General features: G+C 42.4%; 1 protein-coding gene across 1 annotated transcript in view; it reads left to right on the top strand.

Moving 5' to 3' along the window:
- The window catches only part of LOC113893397 (antigen WC1.1), a 49,966-nt gene extending 38,202 nt beyond the window's left edge, over positions 1-11,764 (top strand). Inside the window, exons 11-17 of the mRNA XM_027543399.1 lie at positions 5,602-5,643; positions 5,732-6,046; positions 6,301-6,333; positions 6,880-7,017; positions 7,403-7,492; positions 8,361-8,498; positions 11,473-11,764. Of these exons, the coding sequence (XP_027399200.1) occupies positions 5,602-5,643; positions 5,732-6,046; positions 6,301-6,333; positions 6,880-7,017; positions 7,403-7,492; positions 8,361-8,498; positions 11,473-11,618 (902 nt within the window). The 3' untranslated portion in view covers positions 11,619-11,764. The remainder of the gene's footprint in view (positions 1-5,601; positions 5,644-5,731; positions 6,047-6,300; positions 6,334-6,879; positions 7,018-7,402; positions 7,493-8,360; positions 8,499-11,472) is intronic.
- The last annotated feature ends 6,960 nt before the right edge of the window (positions 11,765-18,724 follow it).

Raw genomic sequence — 18,724 nt, forward strand, 5'->3', positions numbered from 1 at the left:
AGGTCAGTTTTCATTTCAATCTCAAAGAAGGGCAATGCCAATGAATGGTCAAACTACCTCACAATTGTGCTCATTTCACAGACTAGCAAGGTTATGCTCAAAATCTTTCAAGCTAGGCTTCAGCAGTAAGTGAACTGAGAACTTCCGAGATGTACAATCTGGGTTTAGAAAAGGCAGAGAAACCAGAGATCAAACTGCCAACATTTGTTGGATCATAGAGTAAGCCAGAGAATTCCAGAAAAACATCTGCTTCATTGACTACATAAAGCCTTTGACCATGTGGATCACAATGAACTATGGAAAATTCTTAAAGAGATGAGAATACCAGGGCACCTTACCTGCCTCCTGAGAAACCTGTATGCAGATCAATAAGCAGCAGTTGGAACCGGACATGAAACAACCGACTGGTTCCAAATTGGGAAAAGAGTTCGTCAAGGCTGTATATTGTCACCCTGTTTATTTAACTTATATACAGAGAACATCATAGGCATCAAAGGAAATGCCAGTCTGGATGAATCAGAAGCTGGAATCAAGATTGCTGTGAGAAATATCAACAACCTCAGATACACAGATGATACCACTCTAATGGCAGAAAGTGAAGAGGAACTAAAGAGCCTCTCATTGAGGGTGAAAGAGGAGAGTGAAAAAGCTGGCTTACAGCTCAACATTCTAAAACCTAAGATCATCAGCACTTCATGGCAAATAAAAGGGGAGAAAGTGGAAACAGTGACAGATTTTCTTTCTTGGACTCCCAAATCACTGCTGACAGTGACTACAGCCATGGATTAAAAGAGGCTTGCTGCTCTGTGACAAACCTAGACAGAGTATTAAAAAGCAGAGACATCACTTTGCTGACAAAGGTCCATATGGTCAAAGCTATATTTTTTCCAGTAGTCAAACCTGGACGTGAGAGCCGGGTTATAGAAGAAGCTAAAAAGAGTTGATTCTTTTGAATTGTGGTGCTTGGATGTCACAATTGAATTGAGAGTCCTTTGGGCAGCAAGGAGATCAAACCAATCAATCCTAAAGGAAATCAACCCTGAATATTCATTGGAAGGACTGATGCTGAAGCTGAAGCTCCAATACTTTGGCCACCTGATGAGAAGAGCTGACTCATTGGAATAGACCCTGATGCTGGAAAAGATTGAAGGCAAAAGAAGAAGGGGGCCACAGAGGATGAGATAGTTAGATAGCATCACCAGTTCAGGGGACATGAATTTGAGCAAACTTTGGGAGTTAGTGAAGGACAGAGGAGCCTGGCATGCTGCAGTCCATGGGGTTGCAAAGAGTCAGACACAACCTAGCAACTCAACATATGTTGCTGCAGTGAACACTGGGTTTTCAAGTTAGTGTTTTTGTTTCCTTCAGATAAATACCCCAAAGTGAAATTCCTAGATCATATGGCAGTTCTATTTTTAATTTTTGATGCACCTCAGTACTGTTTCCATAGGGGCTGCATCAACTTACATTCCCTCTAACTGTGCAAAAGCTTTCCTGTCTCTTCACATTCTCCTCAACTCCTGTTAGTTCTTCTTTTGGATAAAAGCCTTTCTAGAGGATATGAGGTCATATCTCATTGTGGAATTGATTTGTATTTTCTGATGATTAATAATGTTGAGCACATTTTCATGTATCTATTGGCAAGTTGTATGTATTCTTTAAAAAAATGTCTATTCAGGTTCTCTGCCCATTTAAAAAAATCAGACTGTTTGTTTTTTGCTACTGAGTTGTATGAGCTGCTTGTGTATTTTGGATAATAATCCTTACCAGAAATATAATATGCAAATATTTTCTCCAATTCCACAGGTTGTTTTTTCACTTTGTTGATGGTTTCCTTAATTGGGCAGAAGCTTTTTAGCCTTATGTCATCACAACTGCTTGTTTTTACTCTTGTTCCTTTTGCTTTTGGTGTCAGATCCAAAAAATCATCACAAAGACTGGTGTCAAGGATTTTATTTTCTGTTTTTTTCTTGTAGAAATTTTATGGCTTCAGGACTTGTGATCAAGTCTTTAATCTATTTTGAGTTAATTTTTGTGAATGGTGTAAGATAGTGGTCCAGTTTCATTTTTTGCATGTGACTGTCCAGTGTTCCCAATGCCATTTACTGAAAAAAACTGTCCTTTTCCCAGTGTGTATTCTTGGCTTCTTTGTCAAAAATTAATTGACCATAGAAATGTGGGTTTATTTATGGACTCTCTATTCTATTCCATTGATCTCTGTGTTCATTTTTATACCATCGACATACTGTTTTTATTAATATAGCCTTGTAATATAGTTTAAAATCAGGAAGCACGACACCTCTAGCTTTGTTATTCTTTCTCAAGATTGCTTTGGTATTGAGCGTCTTTTGTGGTTCCATGCAAATTTTAGGATTGTTTCTTCAGTATCTGTGAAAATTTCCATTGAATTTTGATAAGGATTGCAGTGAATCTGTAGATTGCTTTGGGTAGTATGGGCATATTAATAATATTAGATCTTCCAATCCATGAGCACAGAATATCTTTCCATTTATTTGAGTCATCTTCAGTATCTTTCATCGATGTGTTTATAGTTTTCAGTGTACAGGTCTTTCACCTCTTTGGTTAAATTTATTCCTAGACATTTTATTCATTTTCATGCAAATGTAAATAGAATTGTTTTCTCAGTTTCTCTTATAGCAGTTTGTTGTTAGTGTAAAGAAATGCATATGATTTTTGTATATAGATTTTTCTTCTGCAACTTTACTGAGTGTATTAGTTCTCATATTTTTGCTGAAGTCTTTAGTGTTTTCTACATATAATATCATGTAAGGGGATTTCTTTCCTCATGACTCTGATGGTAAAGAATCTGTCTGCAATGCAAGAGACCTGGGTTCAGTCCCTGGGTCAGGAAGATCCCATGGAGGAGGGAATGGCAACCCACTCCAGTATTCTTGCCTGGAGAATCCCAATGGACAGAGGAGCCTGGCAGGCTGCAGTCCTTGGGGTTGTGAAGAGTCAGACACGACTGAGTGACTAACACTTTCACTTTTCAATCTGAAAATAGTGTCAGTTTTGCCTCTTCCTTTCAGATTTGGATGTCTTGAGTTTCTTTTTATTGCCTGATGGATCTGGATAGGACTACCAAAACTAAGTTGAATAAAAGTGGTGAGAGTAGACATTTTTGTCTTGTGTCTAATTTCAGAGGAAAAGCTTTTGGTTTTTTACAGTCAAGTATGATGTTAGCTGTGTACTTTTCATATGGCCTTAATTATGTTGAGATGCAATCCTTCTATACCTACTTAGTAAAAGAGTTTTTACTGTAAGTGGATGTTGAATTTGTCAAACACTTTTTCTGTATCCTTTGAGGATATGATTTTTACCTTCATTTTGTTTATTTGGTGTATCACATTGATTAATTTGTGAATGTCGAACTATCCTTGTATCCTTGCAACAAATATCATTTGATCATGGTGTATGATTCTTGTAGTGTATTCTCAAATTCAGTTTTCTAATGTTTTGTTGACGATTTTTGCACCTGTATTTATCAGAGTATTAGCCCGTAATTTTCTTTTCTCATGGTGTCCTTATCTGGCTTTTGTATCAGACTGATGTTGGCTTCATAAAATGAATTCGGAAGTGTTCTGTTCTTCTGTTTTTGGAAGAGTTTGAGGAGGCTCCACCACTAAATACTGTTACATTGGGGATGAGATTTCAGCAGTACATTTTGAATGAAATACATAAATGTTTGCGAGGGCAACAAATAGTCAAACCATAGCACCTTATTCCTTCAACATTTCTCTCTCTGTTTCTCTCTCTCCTTCCCTCCCCCTCCACATACACAAACACACACACCCCATTCAGGTGCACCTTGAAGGGTATGCTGGATGTTGCCTGAAACCCATAGCTAAGAGAATGTGGGATCAGATACTTTAAAAGCAGAGGCTCACTCCCTTCCTTGCCTCTCTTTGCTCATCTCTTTGTCTTTTTCATTTGAAGGCCAAAGAGGCATTAAACTGTGAGACCTTTTATTGATGATGTTTTTCTTACAATTAAACCCTGTGAATTGAGAGGTGGTAAAGTCTTTGACCATGAAAATGAGCAACCCACTCACAGAGGTCCTGCCATCGTTTTCTCAGAGGTTCTCTGCATAGAGTGGGTAGGAGTTTTGAAAGGATGATCTGGAAAGAATATATAAATATTGATACTTTATGACAGGTATTATTTACCCTTCTGTTTTATTGAATTTATATTTATTTCTCTCAGCTTCAATTCTTTTGTATATATTTTCAGTCTTTTGTTTATTATTTCTGCATCTTCTCAATACAAATTTTTCTCAGTAGGCTTTTTTTTTTTTCCATTCCCCCATCACTTTTCCCCTGTACCATCACTTTTCCCCTGTAGTTTTTTTTTTTCAAGATTATAATAGATTTTTATTTTTATTTTTTTCTGTTTTAAATATAAATTTATTTATTTTAATTGGAGGTTAATTACTTTACAATATTTTATTGGTTTTGCCATACATCAACACGAACCCACCACAGATATATCAATATGCTTTTTTTAACTATTGCAAACATTTATGGCTTACTCAGTGTGTACATATATGTGTCCATATATCTTCTCAGAATTCTACTAAGTCTTTCCTGTATACTTCCTTTTTAAGAGATTCCTAACCAACACTATGGGCTTTTCTGGTGGCTCAGACAGCAAAGAAACTGCCTGCAGTGCAGGAGACCTGGGTTTGATCCCTGGGTAGGGAAGATCCAGTGGAGAAGTGAATAGCAATCCACTCCAGCGTGTTTGTCTGGAAAATCCTATGGACAGAGGAGCCTGGTGGGCTGCAGTCCATAGGGTCACAAAGAGTTGGACATGACTGAGTGACTAACACACACACACACATAACCAACACTACATTGTGGAGCAATTTCTTCCAATTAAAAATAAATTTAGAAAAGAGAGTTTCCTTTTACAACAGTAGTCTTCACTTGCCCACTTGTCACATTGAATAATAGGTAAGAGTAGTTTATAATCTATCTAATAATTTTCCATTAAAATTATGTATATGAGATTTTGAATATAAATTGACTCTGTGCTTCTGGACTGATTATTTTTAATATGAACTATTATCATAGGCTGTTACTATTAATTTATATTTGGTTTACTATTTCACAGATTAGTATGAATTTAAAAAAAAGAAATTTTATTTCGCTGAATTTTATTTGTCTATTCATTCATATAATAAATATTTATCAAGCCCCTCTCTAGGTATTTCGAAATGGCTTTCCATAGATATTTGTTGAATGAGTGCATACAATGAGCAGGCACTGTCCTAATAGCAGAAACATGGCACATATAAGATGTACAAGGTCCTTGTTCTAATGGAACTTTCATTCAGAGGGGTGTGTGTACATTCGTAGATGTCTGTGTTTATATTTGCTGTGGGGTGTGAAGACTGATAAACAAGTAAATATTTAAAGTAATTTCAGCTGTGATCAGATGCAGTGAATGTTTCAGCCCAGGAGATAATGAGCCTGTGTTTTCACATGTCATTTGCACTGAGCCATGGACCTTAGATAATCTTATGTGGGGACAGGAACACCCTTAGCTATTCTTGATCCATTGTTTCCCTGTTGTGTGCAGGAAGAAGACCCAAGAGCTGTCCAACTGCTGCCCCCTGCACAGGTACTTCGGCCCTGCCCCATCCCGTGTGGCTCCCAGGGGCTCCTTCCTCCCACCAGAGGAGTCACAGGAGGGGCTGCTGCCTTTTCAGACAGAGAGAAGCTCCGGCTCAGGGAAGGAGACAGCGAGTGCTCAGGGCGGGTGGAGGTGTGGCACAGCGGCTCCTGGGGCACCGTGTGCGATGACTCCTGGAGCCTGGCAGAGGCTGAGGTGGTGTGTCAGCAGCTGGGCTGTGGCCAGGCCCTGGAAGCCGTGCGGTCTGCAGCATTTGGCCCTGGAAATGGGAGCATCTGGCTGGATGAGGTGCAGTGCGGGGGCCGGGAGTCCTCCCTGTGGGACTGTGCTGCGGAGCCCTGGGGGCAGAGCGACTGCAAGCATGAGGAGGATGCTGGTGTGAGGTGCTCTGGTGAGTGAGGGGCTCGGGGTCCGCCCTGGGTGACCTGGGGCAGCGCAGGGGCAGCGGGCTGGGCCGGGCGTGGTGGGGAGTGTGTTTTCAGACATCCCGGGTGCTGGGGCTCTGATCTAGGATGAGGGAGCTGGGAGGCCTGGACATTGATGCTGTGGAGACTGAGAGGGGTGATTTCAGGCTCAGGAGGGAAAAATGGGTTGCCCTGCATTCTGGCCAATTCTTCTTCCCCACACTACTGTTTTTCTCTTTAGGTGTAAGGACAACATTGCCCACGACCACAGCAGGTACTGTGATCCATCCACGGGCAGGAGAGAACACTCAAATACTGGGCACCTATTCTGTGGGCCCTCTGACAACTCAGAAGAGGAAAGAGTCTGAGGAGCCATGGCTGTTGGGGAGGAGCCAGGGCATTACACTGGGGAAATCCCCTGCCTTGATGTCCAGGGTCAAATGTTCTCATGCCCGGGGTCCAAGGAAGTCTGGTTTCCTTGTTGTAGAATCTCAGGATCTCCCACCTGCCCTTGAGTGTTTCTCCTCATCAGAGAGGTGCAAGTCCCTGGACTGTTTGATCCTCTGTCTCCTGAAGCCCAAGGAGAAGGGATCAGCTGGGTCCTCAGAGGCTGTCTCGGCAGGGCAGCTCCCTGACAATCCCCATCTCTGCCTCGGGGCCACACTGGCCAGAGTGGAGTTGACTTGTCTCAGGACGAGACCCGGGGGAGCCCTGACAGTATGAGGCTGAGACGCCATTGTCCAGAGCTCCTGAAAATGCTGACACAGGAGATTTCTCTGTGCCCAAGACTATCTCCAGCCCTTTTTCCTGTTCTCCTTAGGGACCAGAACAACCTCAAATTCTCTCCCTGGCGTCTTCTCCCTGCCTGGGGTCCTCTGCCTTATCCTGGGGTCCCTTCTCTTCCTGGTCCTTATCATCCTGGTGACTCAGCTACTCAGATGGAGAGCAGAGCGCAGAGGTGGGCTGCATGGGGAACTGGGGACCAGGGAGAGTGTGTGGAGGCAGGAGATGGGGCAGGTATGAGGAGGGGAACCTGGGCCAGGTACTGTTCGGAGTTGTAGACTCCATGTGCTCCGTGCTGAGCTCTAAGGGCTGAGTAGACAGAGGTTCTTAGGACTGGGGTGTGAACTCTCATAAGTCATGGCCTCTCCTGTGAGACCAGACAGAGTTGGCACTGAGCTGTAATCAGGGTCAGATGAGGGAGAAGGTGCTGACATGGTGCATGGGGTAGGAGACAATGCTGAGGTCCTGGCAGCCCCATGTGAGCACTAGGGAGATGAAGGTAGGCTGGCTGGATCGGGGTATCTGGGGAAGCTTCTCTGACTTGCTGGGGGATCTCTCAGCCTTATCCAGCTATGAAGATGCTCTTGCTGAAGCTGTGTATGAGGAGCTCGATTACCTTCTGACACAGAAGGAAGGTCTGGGCAGCCCAGGTGAGTGTCTCTGCCCTCCTGGGATCTCTGGTTGTCACCACCCACTGGCTGTGCACATCTTCTCAGCATCTGCAGACCCCATGTGTGCCCCAGGCTCACAGAGACAGCTCCTCCAAAGAGGCAGGATGGCCTCTCAGAGCCCTGTGACCTCCTAGCCTGTCTACACTGCAGAATCCAGGCCTGTCCCTTCTCAGCCTTAACACAGGTCCCGTGGGTGTGGGGAGGGTCATGTTGTGTGTTGTGTGATGTTTGTCTCCACATGAGGCTTCCCGTTAGATTTCTCACTGACTAAACTGCTGTACTACACCAGAGATGGTGAGGACAACAGTGACTACAGATCCAGTCCAGGAAATAGAGGTGGACCTGCCTTGGCTGGGCTCTGGGGAGGAGAGTTTCCCTCATAGAGAGGAAATTTAAGGGGAATGGTTTTCCTTTCATGGACCAGAGGCATCCCTTGTGTCCAGATGGGGTTCGTCCTTCTCCTTCTCTGGCTGTTCTGTGATGTGTCACATTGGGACTGGTCTCTCTGTGTACAGAATCACAACAGGCACACAATGTTTTTAAAAAAATAACATCTGTAAAGCACAGTTTGTCAAAGTACTTTAGCAATGCTCAATGGTGGAAGAGTTGCTTTGAGATATGTAGTTTCCACCAGAAAATATTGAGATATGTAATACCATGTTTTGGCTATGGACACATCAAAATAAAACGTGGTCTTAGAGAAAAAAAGTCTTTTGAAACAAAGAGTGACTGGTGCCTCTATTCAGAAACTTGGAAACTCTGGGTCAGAAGGTATCTTAGATATTCCCCAGACCAACCCACTTACTGTGGTTTCATCCACTCCCTTGTCTGCTCTTGGAATCCCCAGATCAGACGACTGATGTCCCTGATGAAAATTACGATGATGCTGAAGAAGTACCAGTGCCTGGAACTCCTTCTCCCTCTCAGGGGAATGAGGAGGAAGTGCCCCCAGAGAAGGAGGATGGGGTGAGGTCCTCTCAGACAGGTGAGTGGGGTCAGTTGATCTCCCGCAATCTTTCTATCTGAAAAGAGTGAATTTGTGCTCCTCAATGCCCAGCCTCCCTAGAGATTCAAAATACAGGTAATGTCATACATTTGGTAGCATTATCTTGACCATATGCCATATTTAATGCTGTCAGACTCCTTGCAAGGAGTGAGGAATCACTCTGCTTTTGGCATTTATGTCTCCATAATGTGACATAAACTTATCACTTTGTATGTGATATACTTGCATAAAGGTTTATAGATTACGGAATTTCCTGGTGGTCCAGAGGTTCAGATTCTGCACTTTCACTGCTAGGGCCTAGGTTCAACCCTGGTCAAGGAACTAAGATCCGACAAGCATTATGTCATGGCCAAAAGAGAAACTTATCGATTAATTGAGCATATTTAAAAGAAAGCTAAGCGCTGAAGAATTGATGCTTTTGAACTGTAGTGTTGGAGAAGACTCTTTAGAGAGCCTTGGATGGCAAGGAGATCAACCCAGTCATATTAAAGGAAATCAATCTTGAATATTCATTGGTAGGACTGAGCTGAAGTAGAAGCTCCAATACCTTGGCCACCTGATGTGAAGAACTGACTCCTTAGAAAAGACCCTGATGCTGGGAAAGATTGAAGGCAGGAGGAGAAGATGACAGAGGATGAGGTGGTTGGATGGTATCACCAACTTGATGGATATGAGTTTGAGCAAGCTCTGGGTGTTGGTGATAGACAGGGAAGCCTGGTGTGCTGCAGTCCATGGGATCACAGAGAGTCAGGCATGACTGAGTGACTGAACTGAACTAAACCAAATTCAAAGGTGGAACAAGTGTTTTAATAATATCTTTGCACGGTCACATACATGAAGGCAAACCATTCAGTATCACAGTAATCCAGGTCTATGCCGAATCAGTAATGCTGAAGAAGCTGAAGTTGCCATTCTATGAAGACCTACATGACCTTTTAGAACTATCACCTAAAAAAGAGGTCCTTTTGATTATAAGGGACTGGAATGCAAAAGTAGGAAGTCAAGAGATACCTGGAGTAACAGCCAAATTTGGCCATGGAGTACAAAATGAGGCAAGGCAAAGGCTAATAGAGTTTTGCCAAGAGAACGCACTGGTCATAAAAAACACCCTCTTCCAACAACACAAGAGAGCACTCTACACGTGGACATCATCAGATGGTCAGTACCGAAATCAGGTTAATTATATTCTTTGCAGCCAAAGATGGAGATGCTCTATACTGTCAGCAAAAACAAGACTGGGAGCTGACTATGGCTCAGATCATGAACTCCTTATGTCAAATTCAGACTTAAATTGAAGAAGGTAGAGAAACCCACTAGACCATTCAGGTATGACCTAAATCAAATTCCTTATGATTATACAGTGGAAGTGAGAAATAGATTCAGGGGATTACGTCTGATAGGCAGAGTGCCTGATGAATTATGGTCGGAGGCTCGTGACATTGTACAGGAGGCAGGGATCAAGACCATCCCCAAGAAAAAGAAATGCAAAAATACAAAATGGTTGTCTGAGGAGGCCTTACAAATAGCTGAGAAAAGACGAGAAGTGAAACCAAAGGAGAAAAGGAAAGATATCTCCATTTGAATACAGAGTTCCAAAGAATAGCAAGGAGATATAAGAAAGCCTTCCTCACTGATCAATGCAAAGAAGCAGAGGAAAACAATGGAATGGGAAAGACTAGAGATCTGGTCAAGAATATTATAGATACCAAGGGAATATTTCATGCAAAGATGGGTACAATAAAGGACAGAAATGTTATGGACCTAACAGAAGCAGAAGATATTAAGAAGAGGTGGCAAGAACACACAGAACAACTATACAAAAAAAGTCTTCATGACCCAGATAATCAGATGGTGTGATCACTCACCTAGAGCCAGATATCTTGGAATGTGAAGTCAAGTGGGCATTAGGAAGCATCACTCTGAACAAAGCTAGTGGAGGTGATGGAATACCAGTTGAGTTCTTTCAAATCCTAAAAGATGATGCTGTGAAAGTGCTGCACTCAATATGCCAGCAAATTTGGAAAACTTAGCAGTTTTAATAATATCTTTCCAGGCCATAGGACTGGAAAAGGTCAGTTTTCATTCCAATCCCAAAGAAAGGCGATGCCAAAGAATGTTCAAACTACTGCACAGTTGCACTCTTCTCACACTCTAGCAAAGTAATGTCAAAATTCTCTAAGCCAGGCTTCAACAAGGCATGAACCATAAAATTCTCAATGTTCAAGCTGGACTTAGAAAAGGCAAAGGAACCAGAGATCAAATTGCCAAAATTCGCTGGATCATGGAAAAAACAAGAGAGTTCCAGAGAAGCATCTATTTCTGCTTTATTAACTATGCCAAAGCCTTTGACTGTGTGTATCACAATAAACTAATATTTCAGTAGCTGCAAGAAGACCCTCATTCTCTAGAAAAGAGTATTTCTCCATCTGAGGGCCTGTGTAGTTTCTGGAGAGGAGATATCTGTGGGTGTACCTGTGATACTATTTGTGGACATTTGGGGACAGGAGTCAAGTCAACTAAGAGCAGACTTGGGTTGTGAGTGAGGAATTCAGATTTTTCCTGTCTCCAGTCTCCCTCTTATTGTGAATTTGCATCTATCACCTGTGAAAGGAGAACATTTAAATTCCTTTTTATGATTCTTACCATTGCTGTGCATCTCCTTGGTATTGTGTTGCCTGGAAGCAGGTCTCCCAGAACTCCTGAGCACAGGTCTCCTGTGATGCAGGATTCCCCCAACACTGAGGCCCAGGAGACCACATGCACTGGATCTGAGAGGACAGCTGGGATCCATCCTCACTGGAACTCATGTGAAATAGCCTGAGCTTCCCCCCGCACCCCCCCAACCTGGGTCCCAGGGATGCTTTGTTATAACCACGTGCTTGTCTCCCTTCCACCAGAGGGTTCTGTCCCATCTTCATCTCAGTTCTAATCAAACTTCTCTTTTCTACTTCAGGCTCTTGCCTGAACTTCTCCAGAGAGGCAGCTGATCCTGGGGAAGAAGAAGAGAGCTTCTGGCTGCTCCAGGGGAAGAAAGGGGATGCTGGGTATGATGATGTTGAACTCAGTGCCCTGGGAACATCCCCAATGACTTTCTCGTGATGCTGTATTAAATATGAGATGAAGCCTCAGATATTCTAATTGCCTGTATTTCAGTAGAGTAGTGCTGACCTATAATTGTGTCATATGAAAATTGCTGAAAATGAAATATTCTTAATAAATTAACTTTTTGCTGTGCTGTTAATTTAGCAAGCTCCATGTCAAACGCTTTTAGAGGATTGGTCCTCAAATGCCATCTTTCTCAAAGGAAATGAAAGATGAGTGAGCTGACCTGCTTTCTCACTTGTCCTAGAGGCTAATGAGGGCATGCACACAAGTGCTCCAGGTCACTCTTAAGGATGTAAACTTGGTCTATATTCACATACTCCTTCCTAACAAGATGAACTCATGGAAAAACAAAACAAAACAAAATAGTTCTAAACACCTCTGAGATGTCACATCACCAGTTTGTAACTTGTCCTTGGACACCAGACTGGGTATGAGTTTCAAAGTGGAAGGTTGGCTGGTGGGAGAGAATGGATACAGCTTTCCTTATCCTGCCTCAATATTCACAGGCCAATTAAAACTCTAACTTTACATAACTACCTCTTCCTTTTTCATCTCTCATTTATTCCTTTAGTGGATACAGACACCTCTTTGCTCATCTCCCATGTCTATTTGATTATCCAATCCTTATAAATCCATTCTTTCTTTTCCATCTCTTCCTACCATTTCTTTAGGATGCTGCTATTTCTTGTCTCTCCAAGGATCTCTCCTTCTAAGTGAATTATATCAGTTCATATATATCTTCAAGTTGATGGAAGGCAAATTGGTGCTCACCCGCACCCTGTATTCAGATGGGACAAGAAGGCAAGAAAGTGGAGACCTAGGCAGAGGGGATCCAGAAGAATAGATGTAGATAGAAAGATAAGAACATTTGGCTATTTATGTTTCAGAGATATGGATGGAAGCATCTGACATGACTGATCTCTTAGAGGAAGAATTTCAGACCAGGGGCTTCTTTGAAAACATCTATTTTTCAGATGTTTCAAGATTGCTTAAACAGTGTCAGACTTTATTTTTTTGGGCTCCAAAATCACTGAAGATGGTGACTCCAGCCATGAAATTAAAAGACGCTTACTCTTTGGAAGGAAAGTTATGACCAACTTAGACAGCATATTCAAAAGCAGAGACATTACTTTGCCAACAAAGGTCAATCTAGTCAAGGCTATGGTTTTGAACTGTGGTGTTGGAGAAGACTCTTGAGAGTCCCTTGGACTGCAAGGAGATCCAACCAGTCCCTCCTAAAGGAGATCAGTCCTGGGTGTTCATTGGAAGGACTGATGCTGAAGCTGAATCTCCAATATTTTGGCCACCTCATGGGAAGAGTTGACTCATTGGAAAAGACCCTGATGCTGGGAATGATTGGGGGCAGGAGGAGAAGGGGATGACAGAGGATGAGATGGCTGGATGAAATCACCGACTTGATGGACATGAGTTTGGGTGAACTCTGGGAATTGGTGATGGACAGGGAGGCCTGGCATGCTGTGATTCATGGGGTCACAAAGAGTGGCACACAACTGAGCGACTGAACTGAACTGAAAATGTAATTGTGATCCTGCTGTGACTCCTCAGTGTAGACAGAGCTGGCATGAAGAAGTGACAAAGTAAAGATTACGTTTACACAGCACTACCCCTGCAACTCTCCCTGCCCCCCCACCCCCATCCCCAGCCAATTCCATTGTGGACATGTGGAGAAGCTGCTGAACTAATAAAAAACCTGAGAGTGCTGGCCTGGTTGTGAGCTGGACCCACCCAGTTACTTGGTTGATGACTCGGGATGGTTTCTAGGACTCCAACCTACACTCATGCTTGCAGCCTTCATAGTTCGAGGCTGTGCTTGGGGATGGGAAGATGCCCAGGGCTTCTTCCAGGGCAGCTCACATGGCTATTCACTTGGGAAGTGATGAAATGGAAGACATATGATGAAATAAGGCAGACACACAAAGAAGCTCAATGAACTCCAAAAAACACAGATAAACAATTAAATTCAGGAAGACAATATAAGAAGAAAATAAGATTTAAAAAAATTTCTCATCATCATTATTATTGTTTTTAATTTTTGGTTGCATGAGTCTTTGTTGCTGCACATGGGCTTTCTCCAAATGCAGCAAGCAGGCACTACTCTTCTTTGTGGGCAGCAGGTTTCTCTATGCATGGGCTTCTCTTATTGTGAACAGGTTCTAGGCACCCAGGCTTCCGGGGTTGCAGCATCACCTCCTATTTGTGATTTGTGGGTCCTAGAGCTCAGGCCCAGTAATTATTGAGCTAAGGCTCAGTAATTGTTGAGCTAGGGTGTTACTTCACATAATAAATTCAGATTTTTTTTTTAACAGAGATAGAAATCATAAAAAAGGAAGTAAACAGGGAGTTTTGCTGATGGTTTAGTGGTTAGGATTTGATGCATTTGCTGCTGTTGTCTGGATTCAATCCCAGTAGGGGAACTGAGGTCCCTCAAGCTTTGCAGTGAGGCAAAGAGAATAACACAAGGAACAAAACAGAAAAATGAACCAAACAGAGATTCAGTTGCTTACGATTCAGTTCAGTTCAGTGGTTCAGTCGTGTCTGACTCTTTGCGACCCCAGGGACCGCAGCACGCCAGGCTTCCCTGTCCATCACCAACTCCTAGAGCTTGCCCAAACTCATGTCCATTGAGTCAGTGATGCCATCATCAAACAGTTTCATCTCCTGTCATTCCCCTTTCCTCCTGCCCCGAATCTTTCGCAACCTTAGGGTCTTTACTAATGAGTTCTTCACATCAGTTCTTCACATCAGGTTGTCAAAATATTGGAGTTTCAGCTTCAGCATCAGTCATTCCAATGAATACTCAGGACTGATTTCCTTTAGGATGGACTGGTTGGATCAGTTGCTTAAGACTACAATGAGAGGAGGAGCTAAGATGGCGGAGGAGTAGGACGGGGAGAACACTTTCTTCCCCACAAATTCATCAAAAGAACATTTAAACGCCGAGTTAATTCCAGAAAACAACTTCTGAATGCCGGCAGAGGACATCAGGCACCTAGAAAAGCAACCCAAGTCTTCGAAAGGAGGTAGGAAAAAATATAAAAGACAAAAAAAGAGACAAAAGAGGGAGGGACAGAGTTCCGTCCTGGGAAGGGAGTCTTAAAAAGAGAGAAGTTTCCAAACACCAGGAAACTTTCTCACTGCTGAATCTGTGCCGAGCCTTGGAAGCACAGAGTGCAACATAACAGGGAGGAAAAATAAATAAACAATTAAAACCCGCACGTTGTGAGCCCTACAGTAACTCCCCCAGCGAAGAAGCAGCGCAGATGCCTGCATCCGCCATTAGCAAGCGGGGGCTGGACAGGGAGGCGTGGCGCGGGCTGCATCGCAAGGATCTGGCCTGAATACCCCGAGCGCTATCTGAGCGAAATAATTTGGGCTAGCAAACCAGACTGCGGGATATCTACCACGCGAAAAGCCAGCCCTAACCTAAGACACCACCAGGCCGCCGGCGGCAGACCACCCCCCTCCGGTGATAGGCAGCCAGAGCCAGAAGGGGACAATCGCAGCCCCAGAGAGACATTATCTATAAAACTGTAAGCAGGCTTCTTTGCTAACTAAAACTTCTTGGGGGTCTGGACGGTCAACATCTGCCTGAGAAGGTGCGCCAGTGCACACCTAGATAACCGAGTGGCAGGGAGGCGATAAGTCGCAACAATTGCGCGCACCAAACACCTCATCACCTGAGCTGCTCGGATCTGGGAAGGGCACAAAACGCAGGCCCAACCGAGAGTCTGCACCTCTGAGGACTACCCGAGTGCCTGAACCTGAGTGGCTTGAACCTGGGAAGTACAGGCAGCCCAGGGCCGGCCACGTATGGTTCCTGGTGGAGCAACCTAGAGCCTGAGCAGCGTGGGCAGGGAGGCTACACGCACCGTGAACGGGGGGCAGACCCAGTGTGGCTGAGGCACTGCGAGCACATGCCAGTGTTATTTGTTTGCAGCATCCCTCCCTACCTCCCCTCAGCGCGACTGAACAAGTGAGCCTAAAATTAAAAAAAAAAGTGTCCTCCACCGTCCCCTTTGTGTCAGGGCGGAAACCAGACACTGAAGAGAACAGCAAACAGAAGAAGCTATAAGAGAGGGAACCGACTTGGAAGCTACAGGCAATAGATTAAAACCCTGTGGTTAGTGCCAGCTACATAGGAAGGGGCCTATAGATCTTGAGAAATATGTCAGACCAAGGAATTAGCCAAAAATGAACTGAACCTGCAATACTCACAACAAAACGGGAGAAAGTCCTAGATATATTTTTACTATTTTTACGATCATTCTTTCTTTCTTTTTATTGTATTTTATTTTTTTAATTAAAAAAATTTTAAGTCCTCTATTATTCCTTTAATTTTCACTTTTATAACCGATTACTTTGCAAAAAAAAAGTCCCTATTTTTTTTTAAAGCAAACTTCATATATATATATTTTTATAATTTTTTGACCTTGTTTTTTTTTTTTCCTTCTTTTCTTTCACATTGTACTTTTGAAATTCCAAACTCTACTCTGGATTTTTAATTTTAGCTGTTTGGTATTTGTTATAAATTTTGTACCTATAGTTTTTTTTTTTTTTTTTAATAATTTCTGTGACCCTTTTTTCTTTTTTCTTTTTCTTTTTCTCTGTTTCTTTCTCTTCTTCTTTTAAATAACATTGTATATCTGAAATTCCAAACTCTACTCTAGATTTTTAATTTATGCTTTTTGGTATTTGTTATCAATTTTGTACCTGTATTTTCCTTATAATTTATGCGACTTTGTTCTTGTATTTTTTTTTCTCTCTCTCTTTCTTTTTCTTCTTCTTTTTTTAACATTGTATTTTTGAAATTCCAAACTCTACTCTAGATTTTTAACTTTGCTTTTTAGGTATTAGCTGTCAATTTTGTACCTATATTTTCTTTATAATTTTCACGACCTTGTTTGTTTTTGTTTGTTCGTTTTTTCTCTCTTTCTTTCCTTCTTCTTTTCTTTAACATTGTATTTTTGAAATTACAAACTCTACTCTAGATTTTTAATTTTTGCTTTTATGTATTTGTTACCAATTTGGTACCTTTAAGAACCCAATCTTCAGTACCCATTTTTCACTAGGGAGCGAGATTACTGGCTTAACTGCTCTCTCTCCCTTTGGACTCTCCTTTTTCTCCACCAGGTCGCCTGTGTCTCCTCCCTAACCCCTCTCTACTCTACCCAATTCTGTGAATTTCTGTGTGTTCCAGACGGTGGAGAACACGAAGGAAACTGATTACTGGCTGGATCTGTCTCCCTCCTTTTCATTCCCCCCTTATATCTGCCTGGCCACCTCTGTCACCTTCCTCCTTCTTCTCTTCTCTGTATAACTCCATGAACAACTCTGAGTGGTCCAGTTGTGGAGTGCACATAAGGAAGAGATTACTGGATAGCCCACTCTTTCCTCTATTGATTCCACCTCATCTCATTCAGGTCACCTCTAACTCCCCCCTCCCTCTTCTCTTCTCCATATAATGCTGCAAACCTCTCTGGGTGACGCTAACGGTAGAGAAACTTTTCATCTTTAACGTAGATGTTTTATCAATGGTGCTGTATAGAAGGAGAAGCTCTGAAACTACTGTAAAAATAAGACCGATAACTGGAAGCAGGAGGCTTAAGTCCAAACCCTGACTCCAGGGAGCTCCTGACTCCAAGGAACATTAATTGACAGGAGCTCATCAAATGCCTCCATACCTACACTGAAACCAAGCACCACACAAGGGCCAACAAGTTCCAGGGCAAGACATACCAAACAAGTTCTCCAGCAACAAGGAACACAGCCCTGAGCTCCAAGATACAGGCAGCCCAAAGTCACCCCCAAACCATAGACATCCCATAACTCATTACTGGACATTTCATTGCACTCCAGAGAGAAGAAATACAGCTCCACCCACCAGAACACCGACACAAGCTTCCCTAACCAAGAAACCTTGATAAGCCACCTGTACAAACCCACACAGAGTGAGGAAATGTCACAATAAAGAGAACTCCACAAACTGCCAGAATACAGAAAGGACACCCCAAACTCAGCAATTTAAATAAGATGAAGAGACAGAGGAATACCCAGCAGATAAAGGAACAGGATAAATGCCCACCAAACCAAACAAAAGAGGAAGAGATAGGGAATCTACCTGATAAAGAATTCCAAATAATGATAGTGAAATTGATCCAAAATCTTGAAATCAAAATGGAATCACAGATAAGTAGCCTGGAGACAAAGATTGAGAAGATGCAAGAAAGGTTTAACAAGGGCCTAGAAGAAATAAAAGAGAGTCAATATATAATGAATAATGCAATAAATGAAATTAAAAACACTCTGGAGGCAACAAATAGTAGAATAACAGAGGCAGAAGATAGGTTAAGTGAGGTAAAAGATAGAATGGTAGAAATAAATGAATCAGAGAGGATAAAAGAAAAACGAATTAAAAGAAATGAGGACAATCTCAGAGACCTCCAGGACAATATTAAACACTACAACATTCGAATTAAAGGGGTCCCAGAAGAAGACAAAAAGAAAGACCATGAGAAAATACTTGAAGAGATAATAGTTGAAAATTTCCCTAAAATGGGGAAGGAAATAATCAGCCAAGTCCAAGAAACCCAGAGAGTCCCAAACAGGATAAACCCAAGGCGAAACACCCCAAGACACATATTAATCAATTTAACAAAGATCAAACACAAAGAACAAGTATTAAAAGCAGCAAGGTAAAAACAACAAATAACACACAAGGGAATTCCCATAAGGATAACAGCTGATCTTTCAATAGAAACTCTTCAAGCCAGGAGGGAATGGCAAGACATACTTAAAGTGATGAAAGAAAATAACCTACAGCCTAGATTATTGTACCCAGCAAGGATCTCATTCAAATATGAAGGAGAAATCAAAAGCTTTTCAGACAAGCAAAAGCTGAGAGAATTCAGCACCACCAAGCCAGCTCTCCAACAAATATTAGAGGATATTCTCTAGACAGGAAACACAAAAATGGTGTATAAATTCGAACCCAAAACAATAAAGTAAATGGCAACGGGATCATACTTATCAATAATTACCTTAAACATAAATGGGTTGAATGCCCCAACCAAAAGACAAAG

This window comes from Bos indicus x Bos taurus, chromosome 5, assembly GCF_003369695.1.
Source record: "Bos indicus x Bos taurus breed Angus x Brahman F1 hybrid chromosome 5, Bos_hybrid_MaternalHap_v2.0, whole genome shotgun sequence".
In the NCBI taxonomy this organism is placed as follows: Eukaryota; Metazoa; Chordata; class Mammalia; order Artiodactyla; family Bovidae; genus Bos; species Bos indicus x Bos taurus.